The sequence below is a fragment of the Megalops cyprinoides genome, chromosome 1, assembly GCF_013368585.1.
Source record: "Megalops cyprinoides isolate fMegCyp1 chromosome 1, fMegCyp1.pri, whole genome shotgun sequence".
Classification (NCBI taxonomy): Eukaryota; Metazoa; Chordata; class Actinopteri; order Elopiformes; family Megalopidae; genus Megalops; species Megalops cyprinoides.
In genome coordinates this window covers 67,571,543-67,588,735 of record NC_050583.1, presented here as the reverse complement: position 1 = coordinate 67,588,735, position 17,193 = coordinate 67,571,543, and the positions used below count along the sequence as shown (strand labels likewise).

At 45.2% G+C, this 17,193-nt stretch overlaps 1 protein-coding gene across 4 annotated transcripts in view; it reads right to left on the bottom strand.

The window, feature by feature from the left end:
• Positions 1 to 17,193, bottom strand: part of mark1 (MAP/microtubule affinity-regulating kinase 1) — an 85,790-nt gene that overhangs the window by 48,086 nt on the left and 20,511 nt on the right. For all 4 annotated transcript variants that reach the window (XM_036524033.1, XM_036524049.1, XM_036524041.1 and 1 more), the window contains exons 2-3: positions 11,486 to 11,689; positions 6,894 to 6,947 (exon numbers count right to left, since the gene is read on the bottom strand). In XM_036524033.1, coding sequence (XP_036379926.1) covers positions 6,894 to 6,947; positions 11,486 to 11,689 — 258 coding nt within the window. The remainder of the gene's footprint in view (positions 1 to 6,893; positions 6,948 to 11,485; positions 11,690 to 17,193) is intronic.

Here is a 17,193-nt window from a genome sequence, read left to right as displayed (position 1 = left end):
ACTTTTTACACGATGGATAAACATGATGTGAATTCACGCTTGGATCACATGGAAAGCACATACTCCCTTGAAGCCTGCTTGGGCAAATACAACTCTGCTGTAAATGACAGTGGAAAATACATGTGGTGAGCATCTCACATGATTGCACTTTATACTTATTGTAAACCTGAAATCAATTTCGGACAAATAAGCCTGACTGAAGTGCACTTTTTGCCCAGTTAAATGCGCCATTTCTGAACCAAAAGCCTGAAATTAACTCCCATTGATTCACTATAGGCACAGAAGTTCTGGTAGCCTTGTCTGTACATGGATTACCAGTAATGTAATGTGATTGTTATTACTGTAACAGAACACATAATGTTATTATTATTCCTTCATTTCAAGTAACTGGAGCCAAAGGCTTTGGAAGCCCACCACAAACTGCTCATTTCCCTGGTTATGGAGGAGGCATAGCAGGGACTGAATGTGTTAAATGTAAGAGACATGCACTGTGTCCTACATGAGAAGTACTGTCTGCATGGGTTTTCTGACTGCCCGCTCCTAACTTTAAAAATTCAGATAAATGCTAAGAAACCAAAAGCATAACAATTTAAACTTCAAAGATCAGTACTTGCTGGTTGGTGCACACTCTACTCATACGCTGCAGAGTAGAGTTCACAAGACGGTGAATGGAAATGTGATATGAGACATGTAAAGGCAGACTACAGATTTTAACACAAGGAACATGGATGTTTTTATAAAAAACGTTCATCTTACATTTATAATCCAATGCATACATTTCATCACATCTTGAAATATGTTTTTGGTTTTCCAGAACAAAAGGGAAAGCGTGAAGTTAGAACATGGCAAGACAACAAGTCCTATAGGGATTTTTACATCACTGGGATGTCCTACTAAACACTTTTTACCTGACATTTTTAACAGAGCCATGTTGAGTGCCTTCAGCAGATTCCTGGGGCCTCCCTCCCACACATCATCCTCAGAACTGTAGGCACCTGACACTCAACCAGAAGCAGAGGATGAGGAGATGCTGGGAGTTTCAGTGACGGTGCTTCTCCCCAAAAGACCGGGCACAGAAATAAGGAAGCAGTACAGCACGGCGTAGGCTTCCTGGTGTTATAAGTTCGGCCTATCTACAGATTCGGGGGACCAATGTGCCAAAGCTCATTTGCTCGAGGGATGTCTCCTCCGGGAACGTAATATTGTGAATTCTCCGCCGTTTGCCGCAAGCAATGATGCAATAAATCTGGGAGCCTTTTAAAAGAGAGCTGTCACTCGAAAGTAAGGGTGGACATTAACTGACCGTGGTCAGAAAAGCAGAACTCCTACACCTCTTAAGCATTTGATGGCATGAGGGATGGGAGATTAATAAAATCTGAGAAGATAACTCAGGGAAACCGTGTGGCCAGGGCCAACAGAGGGCCATATACGGCAAACAGAAACAAGCTGGTGCAGAGTCCATGTGGAGCCGTTCACACCCCTAAGTGCTTTCTTTTCTGGAGCCCGGAGCCCGGAGCCCGGAGCCCGGAGCCCGGAGCACATGCTGAGCTCCGGTTTCAAGGGCAGGCTTCATAAGCAGGCCGCCCCACCAGTGTGAGCATGAGGACACCGCAGAAGCGGATGTGTGTGTGTTCGTGTAGCAGCAAGTTTGGGAACAGCAGTACAGGAGAGAGACAGAGATTGTGCGTGTGTGTGTGTGTGTGTGTGTGTGTGTGTGTGTGTGCGTGCGTGGGTACGCGGATATGTGAAGGCAGCGCAGGGCGAGTGTGTGTGACCGTGCGTGAGGGTGTCTTCGCGCTTGCAAGCGAGTGAATCTGAGAATGGAGATGCGTGGGTGTGAGAGTGCGACCGCGATCGTGCATGCGCAAGGGAGTGAGTGTGCGTGCGTGCGTGCACGTGTGCATCAGCTGTTCAGGCTGTGAAATCGCACGGCTACACAGCTACACAAACACGCACTGTTGACTCTTGGTACACAACCTGGTGGTGGCACTTCACAAGGGGACCTCTGGGCAGATTCTGCTCGATATTACTCGGCAGAGGCACAATTTCACTTCTCTGAAGCTTTTCACAGAAGCAGCGGGTGATGACACGTAACAACTTGCTGCACGTGAACACCGAATTGTTGGAGCTTAAGAAAGATGAAGGTAATGAGGCAGGGGTGTCTCTGCAGTCCCTAAAGGTGCTGTGCAATCCATAACCACTGGCAGCCTTGCTCTTCTAGTAATTAACAATCCAATTAAGTTTCATATAAAAGTATCCCAAAAGTGAACACTCTACACGCTCCACATCTGAGATGTGCTGCACTATGAAAACACTGAAATTTCTTTATTAGTGCTGACCACTGGCTGGATGGAGCTTGTCAGCGCTGGTAGTTCCGTGCCACACTTCCTTTTTGTCCAGAGGTGTTTTTTTTTTCTCCATTTAAAAAGGGAATGAATCCCCATAAAAAGCCTCGTAAATCTTTTGGGGAAATAATCAGAAATACATTCAACCTATCGTACTCTGTACTGTAGCTCTCCATCCTCAATCGATTTCAATGTTGCGCATTTAACAAAAGAAGAAAGATTCCAGCAGTCTGTCAAGAGCAAATGTTCTCTGGCCGATTTAATTCAATCCTTCCAAACACAATCTCTCCAAATATCAACATCAACGTCAAAATACTAAGAAATTAAACATCAGGAAAACAAGCTATGTTGGGGGCGACGGTGTAGCATAGTTGTAAGGTGCAGTGTTTGTAACCAAAATGTTCGATTGGTTTGATTCCCCGCTGGGGTATTGCGGCTGTACCCTTGAGCAAGCTCCCTAACCTACATTGACATTTTCAGAATTTAGAATTTATGTTTAGAAGTTTAGAATTTATGTTTAGGAGTGATACTGCAGGAGTGAGTAAGCATTCCATTGTACTTGTTACACATGGCAATAAAGAATCTTGAATCTTGAATACAACTGCCTCAGTAAATAACCAGCTGTATAAATGGATAACATGTAAAAATTGTAACATACTGTATGTAAGTCACTCTGGATAAAAGCATCTCTTAAATGACAATAATAATAATAATGTAATAATGTCATTATATTTGACATGAGGAATACCATGGGTTTGTATGGCTCAATCCTTTCACAAAATGTACTCTCATGGAACCACATGTCCTCGCTAAACAGCCACCAGGATGTACGACAGTCAACCATTTCAATCATACAAACGCCATTTACATAAATCTGTAACGCTGCAATGCCGAAGAGGGCTTTCTGTATGTTGAGAAGAGAAAAATAAACTGCAAACAGACATGCAATGGCAGTGCTGCAAGAGTAACTTCATTCCAGCCTCCAAACCCAAGTCCACTGTGCTACGGGAAGCGTGCAGTTCAGCCGGAGAACCGACCGTATGATTAATTGTGCAACAAGCGAAATTCCTTCCCTCAAATGCACTATGACGAGCAGGCCTAGTAATTGATGGGCTAGCTGGGATATTTCTGGCTTTTCCGACCACAAAAACCGTAAGTGAAAAACTAGAAACGAAATGTGCCCTGTGGTTTCCCGGTCCTGTTTCGTTTTACAATATAACAGGCCACATTCAAAGTTCAAAGCTAAAAATGCTGCAACCACTGGTGATGGAACACCGCGGCACGGGAAGAGCCGGAACGCTGCTCGGGACGACGGATGGCACGAGCGACGCGGCCTCCGTGAAACGGCCGGCGGGGAGGCCGAGGAACCGCCCCCCCCCCCCCCTGCAACTGCCGCACAGAACTGAAGCGCTTTTTCTAACGTGTGATTATACTCGATTGCGCTGCGCCACCGAGGACTTGGGAGCGTGTTCCCCACTGTTTTAGAGAGAAAGGCAATCAAACTCTCCACGTTGAGTGAACAGAGCGCCATACTGAAAATGAGCTGGGTGGGCACCTCTCGGAACTCTGCTACCAATTTTGCTATCGGTCTCCTGGGCACCTAATGCGTCACTAATGGTGTTCTTAACAGGGAGCCACAAGCCAATGCAGTGTTATAAATGTCCAATTAAATACATAGCTGTAGATCATACGTAAGACGAGAAATAGGTTCAATTATCATAATCCTTATGTAACCTGGGTTAACAATAGGATAAGGCAATTTGCCATAGTCACACGTTGGTCTTTAGAGCCCCACTTAGCTGCTTAGCGGGATAGTATAGGAGTAATGGGGGAAACATATATGTAAATATAGTTTCAGCATATTTGTCACCTTGCTCCATTAAGAGAGAAGTGAAAGGGGGGGGGGGGGGGGGGGGGGTAGAAGGCTATGTGGGATAGTTTGTGTGAAAGCTACATCATTGCCAAGAGGCAGAGCCACGCAACCTTGATTAAAATTGTCTCGCTTATAATTGGTTTTTAAGGTTTGCTCCTTACTGGGTGCTCGATTGTATCTGGGGGGGGGGGTAGCTGAAAGAGGAGGGAGCGAGACACGAGGGAGAAGCTTGCGGTTTTGTGTTAAGTTTTTTGTTTTCTTGTAGTGGCTAGTAGTCCACCCGACTACTTGCGCGTGTTTAAAACGAAAAGGTGATTCCGGGGGTTGTTATACTAGAGCGTGTTGTAGAAACGCACTCGGGAAGTGGAAGAGTGGCTTGCAGGCGAGCGCTGTGTGAGAGAGTTAGCGCTGCAGGTTAGCGCTGCAGAGCCGCAAGCGCCGCACACGGGAAGAGACATCCCCGGATATCGTCACGAGCTACCAGGACAACGCTCGCAGTTCCTCCCGCTACCAGGGAGCAGCGTGTCGCTACGTGAGTGGAATGCGGTCACCGTGCACCAGAGATGGAGGTATCCAAGGATTGTGGGTAAATAAACTACACTTGCGTCTCACTAGAGCGATGGATTCATTTCGTGTGAGCAGGAGGACCAACCAAAGTGCACTGAAAGGTAAAGAACTTCCAGGCCTGCAACTTGGGTTAATTTTTATTTTCATTTATTCGATGGCTGGCATTTGTATGTTATTTTCTTATAATATGGGCCCATTATGTAGTATAATGTTTGTGTTAAGGGGAACTAATTGATTGTGTATGCACACAGTTGATGTATCAGGTTTATTGGTGAGTTGAATCGAAACCATGAATTACTTCAGTTTACTAGCTAGCTGGCCAGCCCATTGGTTGCTCCATTGCATGAAAAATTAACCCGGGACGTGTCGAAAGAATTGTTAGCATAAGTTCCAAGTACCGCCCCATTTTATTGAGGGATTGCCTCTTTGCAAACTGAGTGTAGTTATGTTTCCCCCCCCCCATCTCTTATTGCGTGATATCAATACCAATCGTTGGGCTTTACTAAATCGGTTATGGTGCGTACTAGAAATGTGTGATGTGTGAATGATGTTCATCCTTTTCAAGCAGTTTTAAGGGCATTATCTACTGCGCAACTGGGAGGTCCCCCACAACTGTCGGTAAGGCAAATAAGTGCATTACACAGCTACGGGTTGGTCGCTAGTCTGAATGCACGAACCCAGGACGCTGCTCTTTGCAGGTATCGAAGGGCAAGAGAGCGCTACACTTACAACGTCTAGGAAATGTCTGCCATCTAGGCTGAGAGGAGCTGAAATCATCTAGACTGGAAAGAGTCTGGTTAGGGCTTATCACATTTAATATCAAAAGGCCTAACAACACAGGGAGCTGTAATGACCTAAGTACTGCTGCAAATACGGTGATTATAATAAAGGCTGGCAAAGATCCTTCATAGAAACTGCCTGCTTGGCAGCTAAAACATATGTAAACCACATAAAATATGAATATGAATATGAATAAATATGATTTTTTTCCTATCATCACGGAGGTCAGATGCGTAAGGGGGATTCAAGCCTCAAGTGATCTCCCTCACTCATTATGAGGTCATCATTAATAGCCACTTACTGTATTGCATTACAGAAAATGACAGTAACTGTACACGTCTGCTGTTCATTGCACATGTGAAGTCCCTAAACTGCTAGGAGGCAGGCTTGTCCCAAAATAACCTCACTTACCCCGTAGAACAAGCTATTCTGTATACAGCAAGCGGTCAACTGTCTGTGAGAAAATGCTCGTATTCAGTGAAAATCTTTAGGCTGGTTTTCAGAGAACTGTCACCTGTACTGATGGCAGGGAGAATATCAATGAGATGAGTGAGCTTATGTAACTACGTACTAAGACAATTTTAGAAATGTGAGCTGGGAAGTGTAACTTACAATGCACTTCTGAATTGATTTGCAACACAAGTATAACTTAATGGGAAATAATTCTGGCACAGTATTCTTCTCAGGAGGCTGGTTCTGATGAAGATTATCTTCTTTTTTTTCTTTGATAAGACTTTAGTGATGACAAACAAAACCAAAGCACAAAATGAAGAACGACAAAGACGAACATATTTTTACTTTAGACACGGACGATACTGGAAAAATTATTAAAATGATAGGGAAATAAAATACACGCTGTTTCTAGACGGTAAACACGCTTATCACAGTCTTAGGCTTTTCCTTTTGTGAGAATCACGTGAAGACAAAAGTTGGCCTTTTGGGGGGGGGGGGGGGGGGGGCTTAAACAATAATTAAATTGTAACTACTATACATGTAACTACAATTACTACAGGAAGGCACAGAAATTGACCTGCTGTAGGTGTACTTAGTATGAAGACTCTGTGGTGTAGTACCGTGGGCTTGGAGGTTGAGGTAGCAGTTAAGATTCATATCAGACACAGACAAAGCTGCTGGTACCTCTGCGAACCACCAAGTGGAAGGAGCTCTCGTGTCAGGGAGCCACAGCGGTGCTGCTCACAACTAACGCCGATTTTTCATTCAAACAAAAGATCGTTTTAATAAAAGCCGAGTGCTGCAAAACACCAGTCCCAATATAGCAGGACCGTGCTGCACATCGGAAAAAGCAGGGTGAGAGAGTGAGTCCTTACCTTTTGTAAACTAGTAGGGTTCAGCTGTGTTTTGTCAATTATCTTCACGGCGACCTAGAAGGTAGAGAAAAATCACAAATAAAGGCGTCTGACCAATCAAATCAAGATAACAGAGCCCTGCTTTCTCAAGTTTCTCGAATGGTGACCTCAAACATGTCATAGTATGAATTAAATCTTCATTTATGCTGGCGTAAGCCTGAGGAAAGAGATGGTGATTAAAAATAATGGGAAGACCGAGATGGGATGATAAATTCCATGCAAGCACAAACAGTTCTTGGGGATCGGTCTGTCACTGCAGGGATGCACAAAACCACTGGCCCAATAAGGGCTGGCAGAACTGCGTTAGTAATTCGAGACCGGACAAATCTGACCGTAAATCTATCCATCTGAGGTAAATCTATCCAAGCTCAGGGTCTGACCAAGCAGTTTTTCTAATAATGCTGAACGAACATCACTTCTGTATACGCCGTACAGGAGCAGAACGCTGTTACAGATTATTACACGTCTCATACAGAATGAGCAAAAACAACAACAGAGCGTTCGACAAGACGAACGACGAAGCACAGAATCCAGTCCGGTAAACAAAGTGCTTTTGCTACGGACACATCCGGGAGGGGTAATGATCTGCTGAGCGGTAAGAAGAGCTGGCGTAGTGATATTAAAGATGCAGCAGCTGCTAATGGCTGAGGCTGCACTTTAAATGCCACTTTTTCCCCCGTCAAAAGAGTCTTTCCGCACCTTGATCAATGTCATTAGCACTGAACATTCGCGACTGGAGGTAATCCAACAATTTACGAACGCTTCTAGTTTCAGTACAGTTTTTATATACTTGATTTTCAAATACTTTTTTTTTGCAGAGAACTAACGCGTTGCAAGCTTGGACAAGATCCTATTAGAAACGGTTTAAAGATCTACTAGTTTTTTTTTGTATTCAAGAGATGTGCGGAACAACGCCAAGGCGAAGATTCAAGGGAAAGATTCTCAGCGGATTTCGATCTGCGCCGTCCCAAGCGCACCCAGCGCAGACAGGCGCGCTGTCCTTTACCGCCTTCCCTCTGACAGCTGTCCAATCAGAGATCGTCTTCACCAGAGAAACGTGAGGGAGAGGGAGGCCTGGCCTGCGCTCGTTCCGTTCATTTCGTATCGTTGAATGAAAATGGTGGCTGGAGGAGTGTGGGGGGGGGGGGTGAGGGGTAATGGATGGAGCGCGGTGCCCTTTATTGGGTTTTTCCACAGTGTTGCGCGGCCACGCAAGAAGCGTCTTGTGTGTCAGCCCACAGCTTTTGAGATTGACCTTCCGAGAGAGAGAGAGAGAGAGAGAGAGAGAGAGACAGAGAGAGAGAGAGAGAGAGAGAGAGAGAGAGAGAGAGAGAGAGAGAGAGAGAGAGAGAGGAAGGGAGTGTATTTGAAGAGGGAGAGAGAGAAAAAAAAGAGAGGTAAAGACAGAGAGAGAGAGATAGAGAGAGCAAGATGGACAGGTAGAGAGAGGGAGTGAGAGAGAGAGAGAGAGAGAGAGAGAGGGAGTGAGAAGGAGAGAGAGGGAGAGAGAAGGAGAGAGAGGGAGAGGAAGGGAGTGTATTTGAAGAGGGGGAGAGAGAAAAAAGAGAGGTAAAGACAGAAAGAGGGATAGACACAGCAAGATGGACAGCTAGAGAGAGAGAGAGAGAGAGAGGGAGTGAAGGAAAGAGAGAGAGAGAGAGAGAGATGTGCTCAGAGAGGAAGTAGCGATAGGCCTTTTTTCCTTCTTCCACTCGTGTGAAGAGGAGGTGGCTCACTTGCGTCTGATCAGAATTTATTGAATTTGACGAGTGCTTACTGCTGGAGCGGCCTCTTTGTGATTCGTTATGTAAGCCTCCCGCGCATGCCGTGAATCCCTGCAAGCAGCATGACGCTGTACATCACCGAAGGGACCAACTGCACTGCTGTAGGTGACGGCCGTTACTGAAGAGCAAAGGTACAACAGACCATACGCCACAAAAGCCCGGAATTCAGTCTGACCATGCTGCATCTGCCCTTGCTCTCGAAATGCATTTATTGCATTTAGTATGCATTTAGTGGCAAAGAAAGTTATGCAGTTAAAAATAAAGAATTTAAACAAATTATGATGCGGTTATGCTGAATTTCAGCCCAGGTCTGGGCTGCCGCTGGAGCTTCAGCACCAAAGTGCCGCCTGATGCAGCACAGGGGGTTTTCGCACCATTATCTGCACGCTGGCAGCCTGCCGGAGTTAAAGAACACTCCTGAACCTTCCGACAAGTTCTCGCACTGTGGTCTGTTACAGCGCAGTGGTCACCGCCGGCGGTTGCTGGAATCTCCCTGTCCACACGGGCACCTCCACGTCACGCTGTAAGCAGCGTGTGTCCGCTGGACACGAAGCGGAGGGTAGGAGGACGGTTCAAACCTCACCGCTCTGCGTCTAAATTGCTGCTCCCGCATTTGAATCCCACCAAAATCTCCATGCAGCACCAGAGAGCCAGCCTGTTATGTTACATAATGGCCATTTGGCAGATGTTGGGCTAGGTGCATCAGCGCGTGCATCAGTGTAAATAATTGAGAAGCTCTCTGGGAGCGGGAGAACATTCTAGCGTCACGCTGCTGCTCTCACGACCGTGCCCCACAGCACGCGTGCATCACAGCCGTCTTCTCACTGCTGAGAAGCTATCCCGAGGCAAACATCCACGGGAGAGTGATGCGGCTCTTAGAGGTGGAGCCTTAATGTGGGGGACTTGCCGACTCTCAGGGGTGGTGTTGTAGAGCTAGAGGCTCGGCCCCCCCGCTGTAAGGAAGCCTATCCCGTTCCGGCTGGCTGGCTCTGAATCAGGCCCGCATCTCTCCATGCCCCGGCGCGGTCACACGGGCCGGGGACTGAGCCTTCAGCAGCCTGCACCATTCGCGACGAAGCCGGCTCCGCTTTTCCTCGCATTTGGAACGAAAGAGCCAAACGCTAATACAGGCTTTTGTCCCTGTGCTCCACTTGGGGTCCCGCCACTCTTCGGCTCGGTCGCCCGTTATGGCGCGTTGGCGTTATTGTAAATAATACGGAACACCACGGTCCTACTCATAATACATCACTGGCAATCTCACTCTTACTGTTAAATGCCAGCACGCCAAAACCAAAAAAGAGCCTGACAACATTCTGAAAACAAGAGTATTCTGAGTGTATGAAGTGCTGTTTGGGCGTTCTGACGAGAAAGCACAAACAGCCGACCATTTAGGTTAACTGGGACCAATCGTAAATTCCGATCTGTAGCCAGACCACGTCCCCTTGAGGCCAGCAGTCTTTTACTTAAAGAACAACAGAGAGAGTGATTCGCCACAACTGTGTGGCATCCTTTGAAACCCTGACATAATCTGGGCCGACAGGGAGTCTCAGGAGCTAGCGAAGGCTCTGAAACGCTCACAGGAAAAAATAAAGGACTGTCCTTTCTCCCTGTACAGCATCCAACCTCCGTCACGGTCTCGTGAACGCTTCCGATTGATTTGTTGCAAAAAAGGAAACGCACTCATTCAGACTCATTTCACCAGGGTCCGCATGAGAGAGCGGCGGGCTGGACCAGAGCATTAAGGGAACGGCACTGTAAAATCGTCCAGAGCGACAAACAGTGCAAAAAAAAGTCTGGCAAATGTGTGAAATACATACGGTTTATGCCAGTTTTTGTTTCTGTTGGGGCAGTTTCTGTTGGGGGCAGTTAAGACTGTTCATATCCTATGGTGTGAAACGGGGCACTGACAGTGAGCCCAGTACCAGCGCCTTAGAGCTCCTCTCTCCCACGAAATGGAGGCCTTGTGACAAAGTCACAACAGAGATCACCTCTCCACAGGCAGAAAGGGGAAAAAGAACAAAACAAAACAATGACACTTGGGCTCATTGCAAAATTACACTCAGTGGAAGAGCAATGGAAGCAGGCACCGCCATCTGACCTGCTACTACTTGTAGGGTTTTGGTAACTGGCGTGTGGGTGAAAATGCGGGTTTAGAGTACTGTGCAGATCATAATCCAAGCGGCGGAATTTCGCAGTTCAGCAGGTTTTTGTTCTGCCTATGCGCGCCATCACCTGATTCAACTGCTGTTGTCCAGGATGAAACCAATATAATCCCTCTTCCCGAATCTGAGAGTCAGCCATTCACAGAGAGCTTTGAAAAAACGTTAGCCAGCTATCCTCCAGGTCCAGCGTCAGGTCCCCCTGACTGTCTCTGCTGCGCTCTTGCAAATCCAACGCAGAATACGTTTCTAGTCTGTCTATGCTAATGATGACGAAAACGCATAACATGCATTTAGCGGCATGTAACGCATAGCATAACATGCCTCTAAACAGACATACACCAACTTCGGAAACAAATCACAAAAAAATGTTTTCGTCCTAGAATTTACTGAGAAGCACAACCGATGCCAAGCGTGCTCTATAATCGGGATGGTGGTTCAGTGTTTATTGAGGGATCTTGTATGTGCCACAGTAGACAGCTCTGATCACCGTTTCCGTTTTGAGTGCAAGTGTCTGGATGCTTTTTCGAGCATGTATCATGTCGGCAGTAACGCAGGCGTGTGAAGCGCGGCGGTGCAAGTGCAGGGTGGGAAGGCCCGGAGCTCTCACCTCTCGCCCCGTGAGCACGTGCCGGGCCAGCTTGACTTTGGCGAAGTTGCCCTTGCCGATGGTCTTGAGGAGGCGGTAGTTCCCAACGTGCGGAGACTCGTCCGTGGTGGAGGCCACCGAGTTGCGGCAGCGCGGCAGGCTCTGCCGGCTGCTGGATTTGGACGGCGGGACATGGGGCTCGTGGTAGCCGTCGAGGGACGTGTGCTGCAAGAGAGTGACACGGGGGGTGAGGGGGGGCAACGTTCTCTCGCGCCGTGGCGGGTGACGCCAGCGGGCCGCGAGCGACGCCGCAGCCTGAAACCTAACTACACGAAAACCCCGGAAACACAATCCCGCGACTGCGATGAGCAGCGAGCGGCGGAGTTAACACACACACTGTTTGCAACACCACTGATACGGCAGTGTAGCATAGTGGTTAAGGAGCAGGACTCGTAACCGAAAGGTTGCCGGTTCAATCCCCACTGGGACACTGCTGCTGTACCCTTGGGCAAGGTACTTAACCCACAGTTGCCTCAGTAAATATCCAGCTGTATAAATGGATAACATTGTAAAGAACTGTAACCTATGTAAGTCGCTTTGGATAAAAGTGTCTGCCAAATGAATAAATGTAAATGAGAATCGGGTTCCGTTATCTGACACTGTAATGATGCTTAGGTCATGATAATCTGCGACTTGGTCTCAAACTGACTGCGAGGAAGACGTCAAGACGTACCCTAACTCTCCGGTGCTCTCAAGCAAGGACTTCGTCTGTCTAGGGCTCTACTTTCGCCCCTGGTGAACTCTTATCCTGCAGTACTGCCTGTCTGCTGTCCAGGAAAAGCCCTTTTTAAACAAGCACGTCCAGACATGCTAAGATGGAGGAGGCGGCGGCTTAAGGTTTGTATGATCCCATTAACAGCAGCAGCTTTGGGGAAAGGTCACCTGATGCTAATGCTGGGATGAGCCAAGTAGAGATGAACAGGACTACTGCATCATGCTTGGGGGCTGCTTCCTGATGACATGTCATGTTCTAACCTTTACGACAATGAGATCAAACCGTACTGTAGTCAAACTGAACTGTAACCTATGTAAGTCGCTTTGGATAAAAGCGTCTGCTAAATGAATAAATGTAAATGTAAATGTAAACCACGACATCAAAAACAGAATATATTAAAATATCCATTTCCATATCCACTAAATATCTTCACTGAGTCACTTTACTCTTAAACACTTTTGATAATACTAAGAAATTTTTTAAAACATGAGACAAAAGAAACATTTTTTGTTAACTTAACTGGACATGAACTGAGCACATTGCTATACTGTTCTTGGACTAAAATTTTTGAAACTTAAGTCAAGAGTAAAGCTATTTAATGATGTTCAGCGATACAGTGACTTCAGCCTTGTTCGGGACACACTGAGGCATTTCTCTAAATTTCACAGTTAATATTTTACCATATATCGGCAATACATTTCACAGGGGGACAGAAAACGCTATTTATGACACTACTCTACTCAGCTGGTGAACCACAGTACCCTGACAACATGTCCTGACAGACTCCTGTTTTTTTTTTTGAGAACTTTGCTTCATGACACTGAGTCACTGGCAAGTAAGTGCAGCATCACCCAGCAAAATCACAGGTGTGGCTATGCTAGCTTTCTTTTCGTTAGCTTTATGAGTGTTGCCAATCTATAATAATCACCTTCTACACTGTAATCAACTTCTTTCATCCAGTACCTTACAAAAACTTTCACACAGATTTCCATTTGTCAAATATCCCTGTAGGCAGTGCTATTCATCTTAGTTCCAAAAAAACAATACCTACACTTGTGCTGGTATTGTTTTTTGGAACTAATTCTTTGCCTAAGAATTGATGAATTCTTAGGGGCTCTGGTAAGAGGAGGTACTAATATAACCTTGTTAAAAAGAAAATGGTACACATTTAAGAACAGATTACACCCACAAAAATAAAATACTTGGAAAACCGCACCCAGATCAATGGCCGGTCTTCCGGCTTCCTCCCTTCATGTCTGTGTCGGATCAATTTTACGAGCATTCACATCAGTTTGACCAAACCTCAATTCTCTGCAAAAACTAAATTGCTACAACATGCATAACTGTTACGGACAAGAAAGCTACTGCGGTGCAAAGCACTGTGCTCTCACTCAAACTGATACCTCAAAAAAAGACACCAATTTCTGATCCCTTTCACTTCAGCTGCTACTGACTAAAACATAAGGTTGGTTTCTGAAGGACATAACAGCCCCACAAGGAAGCAGCAACATGTTACAGAATTGCAGAACAGCATTATCTTTTACTGTAGTAATGGCTGTTTCGGGCATCAATCCTTTAAAGCATTTACAAGGTAATTCTTCAAAGGACGAATCATTTGGCGTGACGGACCATGCAACTGAGGTGATCGTAGTAAGGGATCATTATGGGACTTTGTTTTTGTTAATAATAAATAATAATAATTAATTAAAAAAAAAGATGTGCAAAACGTGGTTCCTTTTACTAAATTAATTTTTCAGGAAAAAACATGAATGTCAAGGTAAGAAAGAACACGCAATGACATGTCATGTTCTAACCTTTACGACAATGAGATCAAACCGTACTGTAGTCAAACTGAACTGTAACCTATGTAAGTGGCTTTGGATAAAAGCGTCTGCTAAATGAATAAATGTAAATGTAAATGTAAACCACGACATCAAAAACAGAATATATTTTTCACATCAAAATAAATGGCATGAAACTACCTGCAGCAACTACCTGCATTTCCACCAATGGGGAATTACATATAACACAAGATTACATTCTTTTACACACACACACACACACACACACACACACACACACACACACAAAATATCCATTCCCATATCCACTAAATATCTTCACTGAGTGAAGAAAAAAAACATGAATGTCAAGGTAAGAAAGTAAAAGGAAGTAAGAGCTCCTGAGGAAATGAATAATATTCATTATTATTATTATTATTATAGCAAAACAGTTACGGGACAATTACATTTTGAACTGAATTCAAATTACTATGAATTTTGTGTATTAAATGCACAGGATTTGAACTTTAAAATTGAGTAAATGGTGCAGTTTTTGATTATTTGTGTCCCTTATGCACATGGATGGCTACATCTGAACACAACCACGTGGCTCTGACTCATCATGACACACAAAAGGCCTTTAATGTTATCCGAAGAAAATCACAGGACATGTGACGGCAAGCTAACAGCTGCAATTCACACCTTGCCTATGTCAAAGGGGGAGACCAAACATGACAGAGAGAAAGAGAGACAGAGAGGGAAAGCAAAATGGAGAGGCAGAGAGGGGTACTCCTCCTTTAAGAGGTGGCTTCGGCAGCAGCAGCACGTAGCTAGCGGTCTCCCAGGGGAGGTGGCACGGCTTCAGAGGCCGGCCATTTAAGCAGCTTCTCCGATCCTCTCGGAGAAGATTTATGCTTTAATTTAACGTTCACTGACTGAGGGTTGATGGACAAGCAGTACAAAGCCAGGATGAGCTACAGAAAACGTGCCCTACTGTTACAGCCACTTCCAGGCGCGCAGCTGTAAAGCCAGACAGAGTGGTTGTCCTGTCCCAGCTAGCGAAGCGTCCTGAAGCAGACCTTCAATGCTGGCCAGTCACAGAACGTGGGCCCTTGTGCGCTTAAACCTCTGCATGGCGTGTAGCACCAAGGGCAGGATACTTGCCCCCTATGCACATGTTCAAGGAAAGGTAAAATAATGTGTGCTAGATGTCCACAGACAGGCTGACAATAAGGGCGAGAAGGCATTACATTTACATTTACATTTATTCATTTGGCAGACGCTTTTATCCAAAGCGACTTACATAGGTTACAGTTCTTTACAATGTTATCCATTTATACAGCTGGATATTTACTGAGGCAACTGTGGGTTAAGTACCTTGCCCAAGGGTACAGCAGCAGTGTCCCAGCGGGGATCGACCTGGTAACCTTTCGGTTACAAGTCCTGCTCCTTAACCACTATGCTACACTGCCGCATTAATTATGGATAGTGGACCGGGCCACTAAGTTTGAGCTGTAACTAAAACATACTGCTAGATAGAACACAAATGACTAATTTTCACTGTACATAAAGCACAATTAAATTAACAGGGGGCGACTGTTCACGGAATCATCAGAAGTCATCCTGAATGCTTTAACTGCCAACCAGCAGTTCCCTGAACTTACAACCTTACAACGTACAAACGTACAACCTTTCCATACCTTTACCGCAGCTGCAAGAAACAAAGCATAGGCTTGTTTACTGTTATAACAGCTTTCCTTCGGCAGTTAAAGAAAATACTTCTGAAGGTCGCTGCCGAGTAAGACTAATCAGTGAGATGCTTCGTATGGTGACTGAACAAATTTCTTCTGTTTCTCATGGGGAAGCGGGTGCAGAACGACAATGAATGGTTATCAAAATAAGTAGATTTCTTCTCATTTTAGACAGAGGAGAGGCCAATGCTAGGAATAATTTACAAAGCACTGAGTTCGAGTGGTGTGCCGTTACTCTGATGCGGTGTCATCTTAATTGGCAAATCAGCGATTAAAAAGCTAAGTGGTTAAAGAAAAGCGCACTGCTTCCAGACTGAAAACCAGAGCGTTTGCGAATTAAAATGAAAATCCGATACTGGAAGTGGCTGCTGGTCACGGCATTAAGACCCCCCCTGCTTGTTTGCCCTTAGTACACTGCCAGATGTGGGCTGTTACTCCGCGATTTACAGAAATGGAAATGCCCCATGAAGAAAATAAACCTCCTGTTCAAACAGGAAGGTCGTATAATCATGAAAGGGGCACAGACGTAAATCAGTGTAATGATAAAACAAACACGGGAGCCTACAAACTCCTGTTGTAAACACTCTCACTGGATGAAATACAGCTTGCATTTGGAAACAATGGGAGAGGGAGAGAAACAGAGACAGAAAAAAAAGTGAGAGAGAGAGAGAGAGAGAGAGAGAGACACCATGGCTTTGAGCCAAAGGAGGATCAAGCTAGACTACTAACACATTAGTTGCTAGTGAGCAGAGGTCAACAGAACACTGATAATTTACTTGTGAGATGACAGACTCAGAGCAGATTTACAGTCGTAACTCAGTAGGCTTTAATTCATCCACAATGGGGCAGCAGGGTGGTGATGCGGTGTGCTACCTCAGCACATGCTCTCTGAGCTGTCAGCGCACATCCCGGGGAGGGGCACTCTTGTTTCATCCTCGAACAAAAATAACAGAAACAGGGTTCTTTCCTTTTGAAGTAGGATACAAATATAGAATTTCAACAAAATATAAGACGTGAATTGATCTGAGCCAGCCATTTCTCTTAAAATAATGCAAACGTTAAGACATAAAATGTAACATTTTGGTATAATTGTAAATGAATGTTATGGACTTACATTAAAGTATTACAGACCAGACTTTAATAACTGAAACTCATTTATGAACCATCAATCTAAAATAAGAAAAAAAAACCAATGGAACCCAAAGAAAACGTACTGCTACTGACTCTTAAGTGTTAACATTACGACTTTTAAGTGGTACGATCTATGTTTCTGAATGCTGACACGGAGTTGCAATGTCAAATTCATCCAGTTTGCATCTCCCCCCGTGCTCCCTTGTTGCCATTTTTAAAGTGATCAGCTAGCATTTACTGGGGAGAAATTTTAGTAACATACTTCTGTCGAGTACATTGTACTTACTGTAC